The sequence below is a fragment of the Thalassophryne amazonica genome, chromosome 12, assembly GCF_902500255.1.
Source record: "Thalassophryne amazonica chromosome 12, fThaAma1.1, whole genome shotgun sequence".
Lineage (NCBI taxonomy): Eukaryota > Metazoa > Chordata > Actinopteri > Batrachoidiformes > Batrachoididae > Thalassophryne > Thalassophryne amazonica.
This window is the reverse complement of record NC_047114.1, coordinates 52320211-52342554: the sequence shown is the minus strand read 5'-3', so window position 1 is coordinate 52342554 and position 22344 is coordinate 52320211. Positions and strand designations below refer to the sequence as shown.

The window sequence follows — 22344 nt, the reverse complement described above, 5'->3', positions numbered from 1 at the left end:
GTCTGAGATTACCTTATGCTACCCATAATGCATTGCTGCTTGGCACAGCATGTGCTCACAAAACCTTAAAAAATTAGCACATTACTTTAAAATGAAAACATATCTGATATTTTCACTTTATAAACTTCAGACATGACAATAATTTTAAATAACTTGTCTAAAATGAGTGGTTAAAATTTGAACCATAAGTTAAACATGTATGCCTCTGGATGACTTTGTGACATTGCGATTATATTAGGATGGTGTTAGAGGAAATGACTTTTTTTTGGTCACCAGTTCTCCTTTGCTTATAGAGGATAGAACAACATGCCTATTAGGAAACTTTTAACAGGTAGGTCTCAACAGCTTTAACAGTTTTAAAAATGTTTTTCACTGTTCAGCTTAATTTAGTACATTATCGGTCTAAAAGTTATCGGATGGTAATTCATCGGAAGATAATTACTCCGATGATTGTTTTTAAATTTATCTAAAAAGATAATCCAATAATGAAAACATTATCTTCGATAATTATCTGTTATCAGATTATCGGAAGTGTGCCCACCACTGCTGAAAGTTAATGGCAGCTTTGCCCTTCTCTTGTAGCTAATGTGACCAAGGGGTGATGGGGGCCAAGCCATGCTTGACTCCACTGTAAACAATGCCACAAGAGTACCTTCTGCTGGACAAACTACCTAATGACATCATTTTCAACAGTGTTTTTTCTGTGTTATTTATTTGGTAAAATAAAAGTTTCCATATCAAACAATACCAATATGTTTGTTAAAGACTCATATCAATAGTATCAGTCAACTGATTTATCAATCGGACTCTAAAACCATACGTCCAGATATGCACAACAGGGAAATTGATTACAAATTACATCAACATACCACACACATACTGATAGGTAATGCAGAGGATACAGATGAAAGAGGTGGTGACAATGGCCAATATAGTTCCTATTGGGATTGACCTCTGGGCATCTCGCAGATCACCAGACCTATTGGAACCAGCCATTATACCTAAAATTAAAGGACAAATAAATAGTTGTTGTATAGGCAGGATACTTGTAGGTTAATTTAAACGTAGCTTGCAATACACCTACTAGTTGAGGGGGCAGATGTAATCCACCAATAGTGAGCAATTATAGCTGAGAAAAACAAAAACAGTCTCTTGTGTGCAACACAGATGAAATGATCATGTGTTGAACATCATGAATAAACAAAAATATGTTGGTAAAAATTTCTGTACTTGCCAATGAAATAGGATTCACCACAAGGGCAGGGACTGCAGTTACCTGGCAGCTGCAAGGCTAGCAAATGGAGACAACAGAGCTGGCACAACTAGACTGCAACCACTTACAGTAAGCCTTGGATATCACTGGGTGCAATGCAGGGTGGTCATAACAGGAGCATGAACTATCTGATATAATAAACAAGATATACTACAACTGACAAGAGTTTACCATTTCAAAAGCAATTACACATTTCTACTCTACAGCTCCTCCAACATTTCTGAATGTGCCCATTTCCACCAATGTTATACTTAAACGTATGTTAACAAAAATAACATTTTGTCAATTGTCAACAATCAATCAATCAACATTTATTTATAAAGCGCTTTACAGCACAGACTGGTGTCCAAAGTGCTTAACATTAAAAACACAAATTCACAAAAATAAAACACATATAGAATAAAATTGTAAAACAGCATGTAAAAACAGAACGTCACCTCCCCACTAAGTGTTAAAAGCCAGTTTAAATAAATAAGTCTTTAACTTAGATTTAAAAGTGCTTGGTCAGGAATAGTACGTAACTCAAGAGGTAGCTCGTTCCACAGTCTGGGGCCAGCTACCGCGAAAGCATGATCACGCCAGTGTTTATATCTTGACCTCGGAACATCTAAGTAAAGCTGGCCAGACGCCCTTAATGCCCTACTGTAGGTGCACAAAGTTAAAATTTCAGACAAGTAGGGAGGTGCAAGGCCATAAATAGCTTTAAAAACAAACATTAAAATGTTAAAATCAATTCTAAAACGAACTGGAAGCCAGTGGAGTGAGTACAGGAGGGGCGTAATATGCTCACGTCTAAAAGTGTTTGTTAAAAGACGAGCAGCAGCATTCTGCACCAATTGGAGACGTGCAAGAGACGGCTGATTAATGCCCGAATAAAGTGCATTACAATAATCAAGTCTGGAGCTGATGAAAGCATGAATGGCTGTCTCAAGATCACGTCTACTGAGAAAGTGCTGTATTTTAGCCAAAAGGCGAAGTTGGAAAAACTAGCTTTGACAACAGAGTTTATCTGTTGATCAAACCTCAAACAGCTGTCAAATATCACTCCCAAATTCTTGACAGCTGGTTTTACATAGTCAGCCAAAGCACCAAAATTTGGTGTTACCACATTTGGTATGCCAGAGCGCTCAAACACCATGATCTCCATTTTACCATCATTCAGGTAAAGGAAGTTTTGGGACAGCCACTGCTTTACATCGCGAATACAATTAAATAATGATGACAAAGCATCACTCCCATTAGTCCTCACAGGCAAATAGATTTGCAGATCATCTGCATAACAATGAAAGGACAGGTTGTGCTTGGTTATAACTGACCCCAATGGCAGAATGTACAAAGAAAATAGAATCAGCCCAAGGACAGAACCCTACGGCACACCACAAGACAGATGAGCAGTTGATGAGCAGAGATCCCCAATCATGACAGAAAAGCTCCTTTCAGCCAAATATGATCTAAACCACTTAAGTGCAGTACCATGAATGCCAATAAAATGTTCTAACAAGTACTGTGTGATCCACAGTATCAAAGGCTGCTGTGAGGTCCAACAGAACCAGCACAGCAGGATTCCCTGCATCCACCGACAAAGTAATGTCATTACGAACTTTTAAAAGTGCTGACTCAGTGCTGTGTCGCGATCTAAACCCAGATTGGAATTTTTCAAGGATGAGATTGTCTTCTAAAAATGATTGTAACTGTAAAAAGACAACCTTTTCTAAAACCTTAGACAGAAATGGCAGATGAGACACAGGTCTAAAATTAGATAAAACTGATGAGTCCAGGTGAGGTTTTTAAGAAGAGGTCAAACCACAGCTTGTTTAAAAGCAGCTGGAACAGACCCTGATCTAAGACAAGCATTGATAAAAGTTAGGAGACCCGCTCTAACAGTATTAAAAACCTCCTTCAGCACCTTAGCTGGAACAACATCTAAAGGACAACTTGTAGATTTTATGTGTTTGACAACATCAGCAAGAGATGCAAAAGAAATGGGCTCAAACTGCTCGAGAATACCAGAATGTGCACGAGGAGCAGACAACTCAACATTACAGTTCTGATCAGCATTCTGTCTGACTGATGAAACCTTGTCAATAAAAAACTGAAGAAACTCCTCACAGGTTGCGGTTGTAGCGTCCATCAAAACAGAGGCATGTGGATTTACAACTGAGTTTATAGTCTGAAATAACACACTGGGACGATGACAACTGCTAGAAATAATATGAGAGATATTGTGCTTTTGCCTCCTTCACAGCCGTTTGATAGTCAGTTAGACTGTCCCTCAGAAAACCCAGAGACACCTGTAGTTTGTCCTTTTTCCATTTTCTGTCCGCCCGTCTGCTGCGCTGCCTGAGGGCATGGGTTATAGCATTTAACCAGGGGTCGGATTTTGATTTCCTGGATTTGCAGCGCATCAGTGCAACAGAGTCCAAAATTACTGTGCATGCGGAGTGGAAAGAAGAGAGGATGTTATCTGGGAGTAATGGAGAAACCAGTCCATTCATGGCATAAAACTGAGAGTCCATGAAGGCAGCAGCAAAGTCCCCCGCTGTCGAGGAGGTGACCAAACAGCGGCGAGAGAGAGGAACAAATGGCTTACCAGCAGATGGAGGAGCAGTAAATTCAAAGATAACAGGAAAGTGATCTGAAATAGCAGCGCCTGATATGTCCTTAAGTGAAACTGAGAGCCCATAAGAAATGACCAGGTCCAAAGTGTCTCCAAGATTATGTGTTGGTCCATCCACAACTTGTGTTAGACCAAAAGAGTTCAGGAGGCTTTTAAAATCATCAGCCAGCTGATTAGAAGGACAACAGATATGAATATTAAAATCACAACAGACCAAAAGTTTGTCATAATTTGGGATAAAATCTGCCAGAAGCTCAGAAAACTCCTGAATAAAAACCTTATTAAATTTTGGTGGACGGTAAACAACAGCACAGAGCACAGGACAGTCAAACTCCATCACAAACAACTGAAGTTCAAAAGTGGAGTAGGCATTTAAAAATGTGGCATTTGGCCACACCACCGCCACGACTTGATGCTTGCGGGGAGCTGAAAAACGAGCAGCCGGGGGGGGAGGAGCTCAGAAAAGGCGCTATTTTCACCTGGTTTCAGCCAGGTCTCCGTTAACAGGAGAAAATCCAGAGCACGACTGGAGAAAAAGTCATTCAAACTGAAAGTCTTACTTGTGAGTGACCTTGTGTTGATGAGCGCCACACGGACTGAGTGCACATCAGTCTGCTGGGAGACACGACTGAGCAGGCGCAGATTCTCCTGCACGCAGCCACAACTGCAGCTCCTCACAAGACGGTGACGCGGAAGTGGAGACCCGGCACCCTGGACAACCGACCAGAGCCACTGATAGCTAAAAGTCAGGAAACGCCGCACATCGTAGGCGTCATATGGTGTGAAGAATCCAGCCATGAATTGTCGTGGAGCATGTTTGCAGGAAGCAGCAGGCACACTCTGAGCCGAACACGGACTCCTCCTCTCTTCCCGCGTCCTCTGTGGCGCAGACGCCGAGGCAACACGCCAAGCGTCCGGCGTAGGGTGTCCGGTACGGACGCTAAGACAGGCGGTGGGGGCAGCCGCGTCCCTGGCTGTCCGCCCGAGCCAGAAACAGCTAGATTCTCCAGCGAAGCCCAAACGCTGATAAGAGTCTGGCGATCATGCAACAAAATGCAAAAACAATAAAAACGACAACAAAAGAAGCGAGTGCCGATGGCAGGCCACATACATCGGCGCCATCTTGCCCATCTTGAACACTTCCAAGTTCACTTGTAAGTGTTCAAGATGTGAAGTGTCCACTTTTTATTCAACAAATAAAAGCAACTACACTCCATGGTAATTTCATTGAGTATACCTTACTACAACCAGGATACCCCCCATTTTAGCTTCAGAAGTGCCACAATCTTGCATGGCATAAATTCAATAAAGTGTTGAGAATTTTTTCCATATTGACACAACAGCATCACACAGTTGCCACACCATGAAACCACCCGCAGGCTGAACTGTTGATACATTGCAGGATGGATTAATTCTTTCATGTATTTTACGTCAAATTCTGACTATACCATCTGAATGTTGCACCAGAAATCAAAATTCAGTGGTACAGGGAAATATATTTCCTATCTCTACTGTCCAATTTGGTGAGGCCATATCCACTGTAGGCACGTTTACTTGACTTTACCAGACAGGAGTAGCATATGGTCTTCCACTGTTGTTGCCCATCTGTTTCAAGGTTCAATATATTGTATGTTCAGAGATGCTTTTCTACTATACATACTTTGATGATAACAAGTGTTTATTTGAATTATTAGCTTATTTCTCTCAGCTCAAACCAGTTTGACCATTCTTTTGTCTTATCACAAAGACATTTTTCCTCATATAATAAGAACTGTTCTGTGGGACATCCTGAGAATTCAATGGATCCCCAAGAATTACCTGGATATTACAGCCAACTAATACACAGATGCTGTGTGTTCTGTACGGAGCTGGGGCAGAGACTCAAGTATGGCATTTTGTCAGGAATGTGTCCTGGCTCCTACACTGTTCAATACTTGCATGGAATGGGGTGTTTGGTTGACTTGTCAAAACCAGCGATAGTGGTGGTTTTACTGGAATGAAAAGGTTTCCTTGACTTCACAGATGATGCTATGATCTTTGCAGAATCAACTGATACTTTGATTGCAACACTCCAGAAGCTGAAGTGTCTGGGTTTGCAACTGTCCTAAATGAAGACAAATGCTGCGTTCATGAGGTATCGTAAAGTCTAAAGTTACAAGCTCTAACTCTGAAAAAACCATTAGAATGCATGGCTGAGTTGGATTTTTTTTATCAAAACTTGGGTGGAAATTCAGTGCTCAGATTTATCAGTCCTACGTAATAAGAACTAGAATCATGGCTTCCTATTTCTTTATTGTTGAAATAATAATATTACAAATGCCATTTAATTACTTTTAATAAATCATTTACTTTGTCTGATATGGTTGCATGTTTTATATATTAGTTGCCAGCATTCTAGTTTTTGCAAAGACATCCGTAATAATTGATGTTGCCACCAATGTTTTCTGAGCTCATCAAGTGAACGCAGAAGTTTCCCAATTGGATTTTCCGAGTTTGCTGTTGTCATGAATGCAGCATAAAGTTCAAGCTTTCAATGATTTTGAGCACACTGAAGTTGATTTGTATGCAGAAAAAGTGTTGAACTTGTAGAGACATCCACTTATCTCAGTAGTAGCATTCATGTCTCTGTGTCCTCTGCCTTTGAGACAGAGAGACACCTGGGAAGAGGGCACTGAGTCATCTGAGTCATGAGGATGAACAGTGGTATTTGGTGAACTCTGCAGGAGAACGAAGGTCCAAGCCTTTTGGGATCCTGCCACTTCCTGTCTTGGATGCTTGGACACTAACCAGTGAGCTAAAATTAAGATTTTGGGTACCACTGGACTGACTATGTCAAAGGAGTGGTTACTTAGATTAGAAGTATCACTTGCCTTGTGAGGGAACACCAGGTTCAACATTTTGGTCATATGTAGCATTTCAATATACATGATTCAGCATATAGGTTTTAGCTGACTCACTCATAGGTGATATAGCCTTCAGCTGCACCTCACGCCAAATATTATGTAAGCAAGTCCCTTTGACATCTCTCCCTTGTTATCACCAGGGGTGAGGTTTGAACTGGGAACTTTCTGCACTGGAAACAAGTGCACTTAACTGACTGGCCACCACACCTGCCTTATAGTATGCCCCTTTGACATCGCTCCCTTGCTTTCACTTGGGGTCGCTACAGCAGATCCAAGGTAAGCTGCATGTGGAATTGGCACAAGTTTAACTGCGGATTCCCTTCCTAATGCAACTCCATATTACATTGAAAATGGGCAGGGGTGGGGTATGAATTGTGAGGTTTCCGCACAGGAAACGAGCACACTTAATCAACACCTCTGCCTTATGTCAAACAGTAAAATGTATATACACTTAAAAAGATCACATCAACTATCCCTTTGATATAATCCAGATCACAAAACAATCTGTGAAGCACTTATAGGCCGAGAAGACATATGTATTTTTTTTTCCCTCTTCATGATACATTTTTGGACAGATGTGACTAATATTTCAGTGTGACATATAGTCCTGAAAATACGGTACTTACAAATACACTGGTAGTTTTGACAGCTTTAGATCTCTGGTGATACAGTATGCCCAATTCTGAATTACAACTCCAATTCTAATGACGTTGGGACGTTGTGTAAGATGTAAATAAAAACAGAATACAATTATTTGCAAATCCTCTTCAGCCTATATTCAATCAAATACACCACAAAGACGAGATATTTAATGTTCAAACTGATAAACTTTATTGTTTTTGTGCACATATTTGCTCATTTTGAAAGGGATGCCTGCAACACGTTTCACAAAAGCTGGGACAGTGATATGTTTACCACTGTGTTAGATCACCAATACTCAAAGAACACCTGTTTGGAATATTCCACAGGTGAACAGGGTAATTGAAAACAGGTCAGTGTCATGACTGGGTATAAAAGGAGCATCCTCAAAAGGCTCAGCCGTTCACAAGCAAAGATGGGGCAAGGATCACCACTTTGTGAACAACTGCGTGAAAAAACAGTCCAACACTTTAAGAACAATGTTTCTCAACGTTCAATTGCAAGGAAAGAGAAAGAGAATCTGGAGAATTTTCTACACGTAAGCGGCAAGGCCGAAAACCAACATTGAGTGCCCGTGACCTTCGATCCCTCAGGCGGCACTGCATTCAAAACCGACATCATTGTGTAAAGGATCTTACCGCGTGGGCTCAGGAACACTTCAGAAAACCATTGTCAGTTAACACAGTTCGTCGCTACATCTACAAGTGCAAGTTAAAACTCTACCATGCAAAGCAAAAGCCATACATCAACAACATCCAGAAATGCCACCACCTTCTCTGGACCTGAGCTCATTTGAAATGGACAGACGCAAAGTGGAAAAGTGTGCTGTGGTCTGATGAGTCCACATTTCAGATTGTTTTTGGAAATCATGGATGTTGTGTCCTCCAGACAAAAGAGGAAAAAGACCATCCAGATTGTTACTAGCGCAAAGTTCAAAAGCCAGCATCTGTGATGGTATGGGAGGGTGTTAGTGCCCATGGCATTGGTAATTTACACATCTGTGATGGCACCATCAATGCTGAAAGGTACATCCAGGTTTTGGAGCCATCTGCCATCCAAGCAACGTCTTTTTCAGAGACATCCCTGCTTATTTCAGCAAGACAATGCCAAGCCACATTCTGCACGTGTTACAAGAGCGTGGCTTCATAGTAAAAGAGTGCAGGTACGAGACTGGCTTGCCTGCAGTCCAGACCTGTCGCCCAATGAAAATGTGTGGCGCATTATGAAGTACAAAATACGAAAACGGAGACACCAGACTGTTGAACAACTGAAGTCATACATCAAGCAAGAATGGGAAAGAATTCCACCAACAAAGCTTCAACAATTAGTGTCCTCAGTTCCCAAACACTTATCGAGTGTTGTTAGAAGCAAAGGTGATGTAACACAGTGGTAAATATAACACTGTCCCAACTTCTTTGAAACGTGTTGCAGGCATCCATTTTAAAATGAGCAAATATTTGCACAAAAACAATCAGGTCTATCAGTTTGAACATTAAATATCTTGTCTTTGTGGTGTATTCAATTGAATATAGTTTGAAGAGAATTTGCAAATCACTGTGTTCTGTTTTTGTTTACATTTTACACAACGTCCCAACTTCAATAGAATTGGGGTTGTAAATAATACAGGACATTTCCCTACTTATCTGTATTAAATTATGAGGACTAAAGCTTGCTCTAAGTTTTAGTCATTCATTGTCTTTCCCACATACTGTAATTGAGGATTGGGGGGGGGGGGGGGGGGGGGGGATCCAGGGATGCCGGAGCCAACCTCAGCAGTCACAAGGTGAGAGGCAGGGCAGAGGACAGCAGTCTATGGCAGGGCCATGCGTAGACAAATTCACTCATTCACACTTGCACTCACCTACCGCCAATTGAAAGTTTTCCAGTTTACCTAAACTGCATATCTTTGAAAGTGGGAGAAAACCAGAGCACAAGAAGGGAACCCACGCAAAAACAGGGAGAACATGTAAATTTCACAAAGAAAGGACCAGGAGGGAAGTGATCCCAGGACCTTCTTGCTGTGAGGCAACAGTGCTGACCACTAAGCCACTGTGCGGCCCTGCTCTGTGTTTGATGGGCAGAAATATACATGTCTCCATTGCTGTCATAACAACTGACCTACTGAAATATTTAAAACAGGCTTAGACACAAGCATCCATACTGGCTCCATCTCACATCATTTACCTGTGACAGAGGGAAAGTATATTCCCACCAGCAACGTGAAGTAGGTGGCAATGTCATTAAAGACATAGGGTTTATGAATATCTTTGGATGATCTCTTGGCTGGTATAGAAAGTTGACCCTTCTTCTCTATCATCATACCGGCTGGACCATAGTGACCCCACAGATTATCTAATAGAAAGACAAATGCATTATAGAGAAATCCTAGATATCTGTAAGACAAGGGATGCATGGACACAAACACATACAAGCACTGATAATGACCTTACATTTTATACCAAGTGACTGTTAACATGAGTCTCTGCACTGTAGCCGTGTAAGGACAAACTCCAGCTCTCATTAACTGCAATTTTATGTCACAAGTATAAAGTCATAAAGGTCCAAGGGAGTAAGCACTATATCTACAACAGATCTGGTCAGCTATTATTTTCTGAACAAAGATGATCTGTCCTGAAGGTGGCCAAGGGGAGAAAAAAATAAAACACTAATAGCTGAGTGAGATATGTGAGGAACGATGGGAGTTCTCCAGAGTCTTACCTTTTATAACTCCACTCAGAAGTCCAGGTATGCCCTGTATCTCTGTCACATTGTTTTTGAAGAAGTACTCATCACAGCTGGCGTTGAGGTGTTCACTATCACAGTAGAGGGACCACAGCTTGGTGGTAAAAGTGACGTTTCTTATAACTTCCTTCTTCATGCACTTGTCAAAGGCGATGCTTGTCAAAGAACGGTTCCCCAACAAACAGATACTATAAAGGAGACAGTGCAGAATGCTATTACAAAGAAGATTCTCTCATTGTATTATAAAAATAACAACAACAAAACACCCACCACATACAAAATGGCCATTGGGCCCTTTTGTATCATAGCAACTGCAGCAGGTACCAAGACCTTTTCAGAAACTCCAACGGTCCTCTCATTCCACACACCAAGGCATCAGCAATGATATGAGGTTCAGAACCAAAATCCATAAACTGTTTTTACTCTCTGCAAATAGAGGTACAGTCAGGTCCCTAAGTTGTTGGACCTGACTGTCAAAAGAAAAATGGTTGCATGTCACCTGGAAAAGCTACAATTACATTTGGGGGCAGACACACCTTACTGAACACTGTCAAATTGGTTGTTTGTAGGAGAGATTTCTGCACAACAGTCAAATGGCACTTTTAAAACATGAGCCCACCATTGCAGTTTATGTTGAACCTGTGGCACCTGATCTAGGGATGGGCCCGATCCAATCCAATATCGGTATTGGGTTCTGCTTTCAATGTAATTCAAAGATCGAAAATTTCTGATACAACCCACCCAATCCAGAGCCATGGCTGTGTGTTTCTGCTGAACCGTATTTCTGGCTGCTGGCTGCAGGGGGGGGAGCATTAAGCTGACCAACTTTTCAACACAACATGTCTGCTAGTTGGAAATATTTTATACTAATAACACAGCAAAACAAAACAACATGCAATGTTTGCAAACCCGTTGTACCAAGAGTAAGAAGCAACCTATAATACAGCAAACTTAATCGGCACAAGGATTTTTTTTTAACCAGGACCACAAAATGAGCCAGGAGGAAGGCTATGATGATTTACCAGACTGACTGCTAACATGAGTAAATTAAGTAATTTTATTTATGTTTTTGGTGGTTTGTTGTCGCATTTTAGAAACGTGGGAATGCGCTTCGTCCTAAAAAATGGGTAAAAGGGACTTTAATGTACTCGGGGCGGGTCCCCAATCTGGTGTTCAAGAGATGAAACGTCAGCCACTGACCCAACAATGCCCTCGTTTAACAAGTTTACATGAACATGTATATTTATTTTGTTCTTTTACATTTGCATGGTTCAGCATTCTAAAGAGCTAATTTCTTGGAGAGAGGGGGAGGGGGCACTGTCTTTTCTTTATAAAGTCTCTGCTTTCTTTTTCAAGACCTGCCATTTTTTATAAATCAAGATCTGATTGATTTGATTTTTTTTTCACAGGGGCGCCCCCCCAAAAAATGTGTACAAGAACGTGTACCATTTTGATGAAGGAGTGCATTTCCACATTTCCAAAATGCCACAAGAAACCACCAAAAATAAATAAAAGTACTTAATTCTTTCACCACAACATCAAATCTAGGCTTGCATCTTAGATGTACATTCTGGCAAAATGTAGCTGACCTTTCAGGTCTTCTTTTTAAAGAAATCCTCCTCTATATCACTTCATCATGAAGCTGTATAACTGGGGAAACAAAATATCCTAACATAAAATCAACAATATTGATAATAATATTAAAGCAAACAGAGCTCTGGTTGCAGAATAGTATCAGTGTCGGCAGATATCCAAATTCAGGTATTGGGATCGTATGTGAAAATATAATGCAATGCTAAAATACCCTTGGCCATATGAGCATTGTCTTCTTTATAATTAGAAGTTGTTTAATCAGTATCCCAGTGCAAAGTATGTGTGTGTATATATATATATATATATATACATACACATATATACACACACACACACAGTGGGGAAAATAAGTATCTGATACACTGTCGATTTTGCAAGTTTTCAAACAATGGAGAGGTCTGCAGTTTTAGGTATATTTCAACTGTGAGAAACAGAATCTTAAAAAAACAAACAAACAAACAAACAAACAAACGTTTCGTTGGCATTGTTTAACCTTCGCACAGCTTCGTTCCTGCAGCTGGCACTTCAGGATTTTTAAACTGTCAAAAAATTTGAACATATGAAACCTCAATTTGTCCGTATTTCATTTTGCTGTCGTTCTTGATGGTTTATTGTTTGCTTAGTTTTTGTTATGTTAGTGTTTAGTTCGACTTTTTGTTATGTTAGTGTTTAGTTCGACTTCGTTCGGCCAGCTGAATGTTTTCATACAGTGCAGAAGCCGGTTTGTGAGCGCTGCTGCGTTCATGAACCGTTGGAAATTACAGGGCAAACTCAGCCTGTTTGCTTGGATTTTTTTTTTAATCTGGGTAGGAGGTCAGCTTCAATGGGCTCAGGCACCTTATATAGGCCAGAATTAATCTTTTGTGTGGATACAATGAATTATTTTACAAAAAATAATATGAAAACCACGAATATATGAGAAACATGTTATATAAACACATAAATTAAGCGTTTTTACAGAGACCTGCCACTGACGTCACAGTGCCGCTCTATTCTGATTGGCTGTCACCTCCACCACTCAAAACAAAAATGGAACAGATTGAAATCGACTGTGACTTTTTAACATCTTAAAATACCTCTTAAAATAGGTCAAGGTTAGCTATCTTAGAGCTTATCCAAGGTCTGTGTTCCAATAATGTTTCCTAAGAATTTGAAAACTGACAGTAATAGGACTGGATTCATGCTGAGCACAGACGGATGGACAGAAAGTCTTCACAATACCCGATAGCCATATTTGATGGCCTCAGGTACAAATGGGAAACGGTACATCCCAAACCTGATCCTTTTTTTTTTTCTTTTTTTTTAAACTAACACCCTTGAGGATAGCAAATGAATTTTTTAAGAAAATCTGCTTGTAACTCACGGATAGTCAGGTGGTTCAATGAGTGTCTTAACAACTCCGGCATAAGTGGCCAAGATTGAGAGGAAAACACAAGCCAGAAACACCAACGCGAGTTTATTCACATACCTGTAGACAGGAGAGGAAACAAACATGGGTTTCTCTCAGTGTGGGGTGAATTTTGTGCACAAGTAAGAACACTTACTTCACTCCTACAAATACGACTAAGGCCATCAGGACCAGGCAACATGTGCCATAGACACGCATGTTGTTGAGCACTGCTGCAGCTTCTTCTTCTTTACTTTCAGCTTCAAAAAGTCCTGCTGTTGGAACAATATATGTCTGCAAAAAAGACATTTTGTTAATGCACTCATTTGTACACACTCATATCACAAAAACAAACAGAGTCAATGACTGAATGTCCCAGAATTGCAAATGAAGAAAGAATAAACTAATTATTAGTGCCAAGTGTGAAGACAGTTAAGTTTTCATTCCCCTTCAAACCTTTTTTTTCAAACCCAAAAAGTGAGGACAGGAAGCTTTGTGTAATCATGAATTCTGAATGAGATTTTAGGAGCCACATCAAGACAGTTTAGATGTGTTATGGCTAATCACCGTGAAAATATTGACATTCCCATTTTCACTGCTTTATTTTTAGTCTGTTGCACTTCTATAATGTAGTTTTAAAAGTCCTCACTAAATAAGCTCTTTACATTTTATCTGCTAATTTTTCCAATGCAATGAGGGAAAGATATGCGCTTAGCCTAGAAATAGTTCAACATCCAGTTGTCTGAGTATAGTTTGTCTCTAAAAAGGGAAAAGTACATACTTATGTATTCCTTCATTATTTGCTGTGCATTCAAACTGTGTTTAAAGAATTATACCAGCAAAATCTCTATGGTGCCCAGTATATACACGGATCCAGCGAAGGTGGTACCAAGATAGAAACAGAGACCCACTGCTCCTCCAAATTCTGGGCCTAAAGACCTTGAGATCATGTAGTAGGAGCCTCCAGCTTCACAGAAATTGAAAAAAGTTTGATTACTGTCAGATTTATTTGTTGGTATTGCATATGTACATTATTTAGCTTAATCAACAAACTACCATAGTAAGTAGAAGATATAACTACAGTTCAGTCAACATACAATGCTCAAGCAAGAACAGGTAGAACAAAGTGAGGGTGGGAGAGACAACTAAAGACCAATGTTCCTTCTACACTGTCTCAAAAAGAAAGCTTAATTTTTTCATTAAGTAGCATATAAATCCATATAAGTACATAAAGACATTCCTATTACCAATACAAAGTTGGTTCACAAATTCTGCATAATAAAAAGGGTTTTATAAAGCGGTTTATCAATATGAATTATATTGCAAACTTCACATTTCAAACTAATACCCCATCACACATATGCCAATTGAGGCTGAATGGCATCAGAATGACACATCTGGCTGCAATCAGGAAGTACTGAGGTGCAGCCTGACGACCTACAGATGGCAGTCTATGAGCAGTCTACATATTTGGTCCCATTTGCTCGGCTGTCCCGAGTGTGTTGCACATGTTCAAAACACTCTTGGCACCATCGAGATGGGAGGCACATCTGACGGCGGTCTATATGCAGTTTTTGCATCATCTGATCGCAGTCTACATATTCTGACGGCATCAAAACAGCATCTGAAACGATCTGATCGCATTTGATTGAGCTCTGAGATCGTTTGGTCACAGCAAAGCCTGCTGGCATGTTGTGCCACAGATGCCCACCTCCACTGGAGCCCGGCCAGGGAGGGCAAACAAAATGTTGATATGTAACAACATGTATGTGACGCACATTCATTATGTACAGTGAACATGGACAGCGAGCTATCAAACCAAAAGCACCGTGTGCTGCTGTGCCTCTGTGTGGTCTCATACGCAGTAATGCGTCATAGTGCACATCAGGTATGGAGCTGAACAGATCTCACCGCTGTAATTTGAGTCTGGTCTGGTTGAGGTTTCTTCGTCAAATCATCAGAGGGAGTTTTAACCTTACCACTGTCGCCTGTGTGCTTGCTCTAGGGGTTGGTAAGCTTAGACCTTACTTGTGTGAAGCACCTTGAGGCAGCTTTGTTATAATTTGGCACTATATAAACTAAATAAACTGAAATTGACTTTATAGTAGTTTACACTGAAGCAAGGGTGGCGGTCAAGTGCATAGTCTGCTTGGTTTCAGTGTGGAAGATGGTTTCAGTGTGGAAGGTTCCTGGGTCAAACCTCACCCCTACCACATTTCTCCACGTAATGTTGACTTGCGTCAGGAAGGGCATCCGGCATAAAACATGCAGGTCCACTTCAAACCTGCTGTGGCGATCGCGAGTGAAAACAAGGGAGCAGGCAATGGGACTTACTATTACAGTATTTACGCTGAAGAATGACCCCTCAGAGGGTTGTTTCCCCAAATAATTTTTAACCAAATCCCAAAGAATCTGATACTACTGACACTTGCAGTACTACTTACTACTACTACTTACTACTGACCATGCACTAACAGGCAAGGTCATGTACAGACCTAGAACTTGTGAGATGATTGGCTATATCAGTACATCACCATTTCACCTTACATTTACTCAGTCTGTTCTGAAAAATATTCTACAGTTCCAACAGTGATCAAGGCCTAATAGACCGGGAGCTGAGATAGCCTACCATGCACCCCCCTCCCCCGACAACAAAATGCCACTTGAGTTTTTTTAACCTCTACTTGTATAATGTCGTTAGTAGAAATTTGAGTGGTAACAGAAAAATAACTCATTCCCCATGTACCTTTTGGCGCAATATTCACCTAAAGGTTAAAAGCTACTCGTGAGTGCTGTACGTGGGCCGAATGTTTGCACCGTTTCACCTTCTTTAAATACCTATACATATAATATCAACCATATCCATCTATATATTTCCGAAAAGCCCATTTTCTCTACTTTAATACGATACCCATTTAATTTCTGCAGGATAAAATGGCACTTCTCCATATGGCTTACAGTACAACCATATACACAACCCTTACCTGGACCAAAAATGTCCAAAGATTTTATGAATAGTTTTTTTTGTAATAAGAACTGAAGTATCAGGGCCTAGATTAAGCACTAATATCACAACTACAAATCATTAGCTTTCATTTGAGACTAAACCTATGGTGAAAGGCGAAGTACTGACTGAATGACAAACTACTGACTTGGATGCTATTTGCCTTGTGTTGAACATGTTCACAGCACATATCATATACAGTGAAATTTACTAAGAAAATGCATTTACCTTCTCTGTGATATGTTCAAAGTTATAAAGTTTTGCAATGTTTTACTCGTAGACAATTCTAGAATGATGATTCATATGTCACATTGACCACTGGTGGCCATCTTGAATATTTTAGATTTTCAACATTGTCAAGTCAAATGTTACTGCATCATATTTCATTGTGTCTTGGAATTAAATCTTCTGCTATACACATTCCTTTCAACATATATAACTATGAGATACAATGTTCAAATTGTTTCAGACAAGTTGAGCAGTTAAATCTAGTTGAAAGAAATGTCGAAATCTTATATCAGAGTCTTATGGGCTTGACATGTTCATTCATATTCAGTGTCGCTGTCTGTGACATCAGCATCATCGGAATCATCGCTTTCACTTTCTGTATCACTGTCATAGTGAGATGCCTCATCTTCTTGCTGGCTACAAATTTCCTGTAGGTTTTCTGGTTGACTTTCTCCTTCGTACCACAGAGGATGGAGACCGTCATCTGCCATCACCCATACTTGACAATGTCGAAAATCTAAAATATTCAAGATGGCCACCAGTGGTCAATGTGACATATGAATCATCATTCTAGAATTGTCTATGAGTAAAACATTGCAAAACGTTATAGCTTTTGACATATCACAGAGAAGGTAAATGCATTTTCTTAGTAAATTTCACTGTATATGATATGTGCTGTGAACGTTTTCAACACAAGGCAAATAGCATCCAAGTCAGTAGCTTGTCATTCAGTCAATACTTCGCCTTTCACCATAGTGTTGGTCTCAAATTAAACCTAATGATTTGTACTTGTAATATTAGTGCTTAATCTAGGCTCTGATACTTGAGTTTTTGTTACAAAAAACATTTCATAAAATGTTTGGACATTTTTTGGTCCAGGTAAGTGTTGTGTATATGGTTGTACTGTAAGCCATATAGAGAAGTGCCATTTTATCCTGCAGATATTAGATGGGTATCATATTAAAGTAGAGAAAATGGGCTTTAGGAAATATATAGATGGATATGGTTGATATTATATGTATAGGTATTTAAAGAAGGTGAAAAAGTGCACAAATTCAGCCTACATACAGCACTCACAAGTAACTTTTAACCTTTGGGTGAATACTGCGCCAAAAGGTACATCGGGAATGAGTTATTTTCCTGTTACCACTCAAATTTCCACTAAGGAAATTTCCACTAGAGGTTGGGGGAAAAAAAAAAAAAAAATCAAGTGGCATTCTGTTGTGGAGGGTGGGTGCATGGTAGGCTATCTCAGCTCCCGGTCTATAAGATATAATTTGTATGCAATACAAAAACCAACTGCAATTCAGTCAAACTCTATCCAAAGCTTTGCTAATCATCCTGACTACAGACACACAAGCCAGGTGGATCACATTCTAATTCAGAAAAGGTGACTGACATAACATGGAAACTCTGAAACCATGCTGTATCACCCTAAAACTTGCATTGTGCAATACATATTTTCATGCAACCAATAAAAAAGAAACCTTACTTATGTAAAATTATGCAAAGTACCTGGGACAACACCATTGGTTGCTATGGCACTCATTGATATGGCTGTGAGTAAGGTCTGCAAGGAAACCATGAAAAAAGGCAGACATTAAATACAGATAAAACAACAGAAATGTCCAGTTATTCATTTTCAACTTAACATAATCAATGGTAACCTGTAACTTGCATGACTAAATGACATTTTGAGAAAAGTAACAATCCAAGGTGAAAAACATTACTACAGCTATGAAATAACATTCATTAGAAAGCGATGTGAACGAACATCAACTATTTAGTCCGTTTTTTTTATATTTGGTATGAACCAAAACTGCCAGCCAGGGTTGTTACACTGTATGTGATAGGAGGGTGAAGATTGCTCACATCACATCACATGACTGCTGAGTGTTGAAGTTTCCAACAGTTAATTCTCTGTCCATTTAGAGCTACTGACGTAAAAACTGCTGTGATAAATACGACTAATTTTATGCTTTTGGGTTTTTTTTTTTAAAGCCTCTCCTCTGTGGTCACTCGTTTTGAGCATGCGTTACTTCGTGGTAAAGCACATACAGGAGGGTGCATCAGTTGAGCCCCTTGTTTGTCTGTCATGCACTAAATTTGTAACCCATTTAAGCAAGCAAAGCCATTACAGACATCACAAGTCATTTGTGTTTTCTAACATTTACAGAATTATACAATGTAACATTTGTTTGGTGCCTTAGATGCCTTGGTCAGCAAGGAAAAGTTTACCGACTTTGCCCTGCAGACAACGCTGTGATCTTTGTGGAATCAATGGATGCCCTGATTGCAACACTTGAAAGTCTGAGTGAGGAACTGGCGTGTCTGAGCTTGCGATTGTTCATGTTAGACTACGTTCCAGTTTTACAAATGCTTCCTGGACCTAGTCATCAGAAGTGTACAAAGTGCCAAATTTATTGAGAGATTCACTTATCTCAGGAATGACATACACCCCCAAATCAAAAAAAGTACAGACAACAGGGAAAATGCACAAAAAACCCTGCAGTGATTCATACATTTACTTTGACTTGAATTAAATTGCAGACCACATGAATCCAAGACATTTCATGTTTTTTTTCTAGTCAACTTCATTTCATTTGTTAATATATGTCCATTCCTGCATTTAAGGATTTAAGGCCTGAAATTATTCCTAACATATTGTATGCAATTACTGAAATTGCATAGTGAAATTCAGAAAACAACCTGTAGTACATAAAGTTTTAATAAACAGTGAGCTACTGTAAATATTACAAAAAACATCAGGTGAATCGTGAGAAGCTTGTCAAAGAACAGAGTAAAACATAAACAGATATTTGTGAACAATTTACATGTTATGATTATTACAGACCACACAACTGGCACAACCTAGTAGAACTACCATTATGGAAATGACCATCGTTGTTGGCATGGGATATAAGACCTCAGCTACCGACATAAAGTTAACAAGTGGTGTCCTATTTCAAATGCAAAGACTTCAACACTATTCCTTTTCAGTCCATTATGAATGGCCCTACCATCTGAAGAACACTGAACAAAGTGGGGGTTAAAGTAAAAGGAGAACAGGGATTGGGCTTAAGACAGAGATGGTTAGGAAGATGTTATGGAGTCACGAGGTCCCTCAACACAAATGTTTGGTGATTCCAATACCTTGGCAGGAGAAAATCTCCAAGTATTTAGGATTCTGGTGTTCTATGCCTTACTGTATGGCTGTGAGAGCTGGATGCTATCCAGTGACCTAAGGCAATGACTATATGTATGATCCTTGAGTATCGCTGGAATGACTTTATCAAATGGTTACTCAGGATGACTAAGTTGTAGTACTTGCACTGTGAGGAAATGTCAGCAACAGCATATTGTCCATGTGGTGTATTCTTCTGTGCCTGATCTTCAGCGCAGGTGCCTCAGTGTTGAGGACCCAGCAACTAAGGAAAAGGCAAGGGCTATGTATCAGATGGATGCAGCAGATAAAAGGATACTTCTGGGAGGTGGGGGATTGACCAGTTAACTACCAAGGTGGTTGCAGTCCAGGGTCCAGGGTAGTGCCTTAGCTTGGTGGATGCAGCAACAAGGTGCACCAGAACACTCTCAGAGCCACTAACCTGAGCATTTATTTCCATTCCATCACAAAGTCTTCTAGAGTTTTGGAAGTTGTTTGTTGTTCTCCACCCCAATCGAGGAGTGGTTTAATATATCAGGTACATACTGATGGTGTAGATTTCTTACACAGATGCAGCACATGGAGACAATGGCAACAGATCCCAGGATTCCAGCTGTCCCAACAATCCAGGTGAGCCGCAAAAATAGGATCACACCCAGGATGTTCTGCATGCATGGCAGATAGACGCCAATAAATGTTCCCATCTGGGGGATCTAGAGACAAAACAAAGGCATGTGTTACCAGAGAAACACTCCATACTCATTTATCACAGTTATTCAATTTAATACAAAACCTTTTCCATTTCCTATTTTGGCTTTGAATAAGAACTCTTGGATACTGCAGTCTTTTATTAACATGTAATTGACAAACATACCAAAAAAAAAAAAAAAAAAAAAAAAAAAAAAAAAAAAAATCTACAAAAGTAAAATTATCTTCTGTTGAAGACATTGCTTCAGAATCATTTTCTTTCATGAAGATCTTTATATGGCATGCTCCCATTGTGTGACATTTCATTAAAATCCATAAACAGGTTAGAAAAAGTTAAGCTTACAAGCTGTATGGACACATGGGCAGGGTGATTCCTATAAAGCGCCCCCCAACTAACTTTTGTTTGTAGGGGTACAAGATGAGATGAGAGTGAACAACCATTTCAAGTCAACAACAGAACCCTCAAATCTGCACTCACAATCACAGGAAACAGGCCATTATACCTGTGATGCAGCCAAAACTCCTCATTCTCGCTGAAACTCTACTAGCTGCATTGCAAACAATCCAAAGCCATCTTTTACAGTATATCCGTAAATAAAACACTGCAGTTGTCACTTATGGAGGACATAAAAGCATAAATCAGTGTGTGATCATCCACCATTGACAGGATAGGTCTAATCATTAGAATGTTATGATAATGGAAATGGACGATCTTGGCCACCCCTCAAACATGCAAATCAGCAGACAATGTTGGATGAAAAAAACACCACATTTTTTTTAAATTATTAAACTAAGATGAATTACACAATGACTCAGTGACAGTGTTAACTGACCATAAAGACATCTCTGTGTAACATTCATCTCAGTCTCCTTCAACAGCAGAAACTAGAAGTCAGACAAGCCTCCAGGTCTGCATCAGAGACATTACCTTCACAAATGTGAATATGCAGTGCCTTAGAAAAGTATTGGGTCTCGTAGTATTTCACACATTTTAATTTTTTATGCCATGAAATACTAAAAGTAAATCAAGCTTCTCTACAGAAAATGTATAAAATTATCATCTTTAAACTCAAACTCAAAGCAAATCTCTACAATTAATTAAAAATATAAAAGCCCAGATGATGGGTTGTATAAGTAATGGGCCCCTTTGGGCCTGTAAATAATCGGTTTTATTGCCAGTATTCTTCAGACAAGTCAAGGGATGGATACACGAACATTTCCAAGTCACTGAATATGTCTTGGAGTTTACATCAATTATGAAGAAATACAAACAGGATGGCACTCTGTGGTAAATCTGTGTGGAGTAGACAGTTCTCACAAACTGAGTGACTGTGCAAGAAGGAGAAGAGTGAGGAATACACTGGCAATACAAATGATTTATAGGTATTATTATAGCAAAGGGACCATTACTTATGCAACCCATCATATTGGCTTTTATATTTTTAATTCATTTATATCAAGTTGTAGAGATGTGCTTTGAGTTTAAGGATGATAACTTTAGAAATTCTTATATTGAGAAGCCTGATTTACTTTTTGTATTTGAAATGTGTGACATACCAAGGAACCGAATACTTTTGTAAGGCGCTGTACACCCGCAGCTCATCTGTATAACACTAAAAGCAAATCCTACAGCTATGTATAATGGAAGAGGTGCAAAATAAGAGAAAAGTACCACTAGACCTGTCTCCCATAAGAACACCTTCACAAAACTCAAAGTGTACGTACCATTTTTGAAGTTACAAAGACTTTGTCTTGCACTTTCTTCTCTGAATTAATTTCTTTGTCTAAATGTTGGGATGTGCCTGATGTAATTTTCCATATATTCCACATCTTCTCTCTGATGTTACTCTTTCTTGTTTTCATGTCACTTGTCCCTCCCTCACCCTCCCTGCACAGCCTTTCTTCTGTATCGTCTCAAGCTTCAGATCTCAGTGTGCCTTTAGTATGCTCTTAAGGAAGGGGTGGGGGGGGCATCAACGATCACCCAGAGGGCGGGCATAAATGGAACAGCATCAGTGCTTCTGCACAGCAATGGACCAAGTCTGTCCCTCAAGCCTGCATGATGATACTGTATCTACAGTGTTGTG

General features: G+C 39.7%; 1 protein-coding gene across 4 annotated transcripts in view; it reads right to left on the bottom strand.

The window, feature by feature from the left end:
• LOC117521801 (solute carrier family 12 member 7-like) overlaps positions 1-22344 on the bottom strand; it is a 108833-nt gene that overhangs the window by 37392 nt on the left and 49097 nt on the right. For 3 of the 4 annotated variants that reach the window (XM_034183150.1, XM_034183149.1, XM_034183151.1), the window contains 8 exons: positions 20116-20262; positions 17902-17956; positions 13991-14121; positions 13312-13448; positions 13131-13235; positions 10151-10362; positions 9617-9784; positions 903-1001 (listed from right to left, as the gene is read on the bottom strand). In XM_034183150.1, coding sequence (XP_034039041.1) covers positions 903-1001; positions 9617-9784; positions 10151-10362; positions 13131-13235; positions 13312-13448; positions 13991-14121; positions 17902-17956; positions 20116-20262 — 1054 coding nt within the window. The remainder of the gene's footprint in view (positions 1-902; positions 1002-9616; positions 9785-10150; positions 10363-13130; positions 13236-13311; positions 13449-13990; positions 14122-17901; positions 17957-20115; positions 20263-22344) is intronic. The other variant, XM_034183152.1, reaches the window with a different exon arrangement.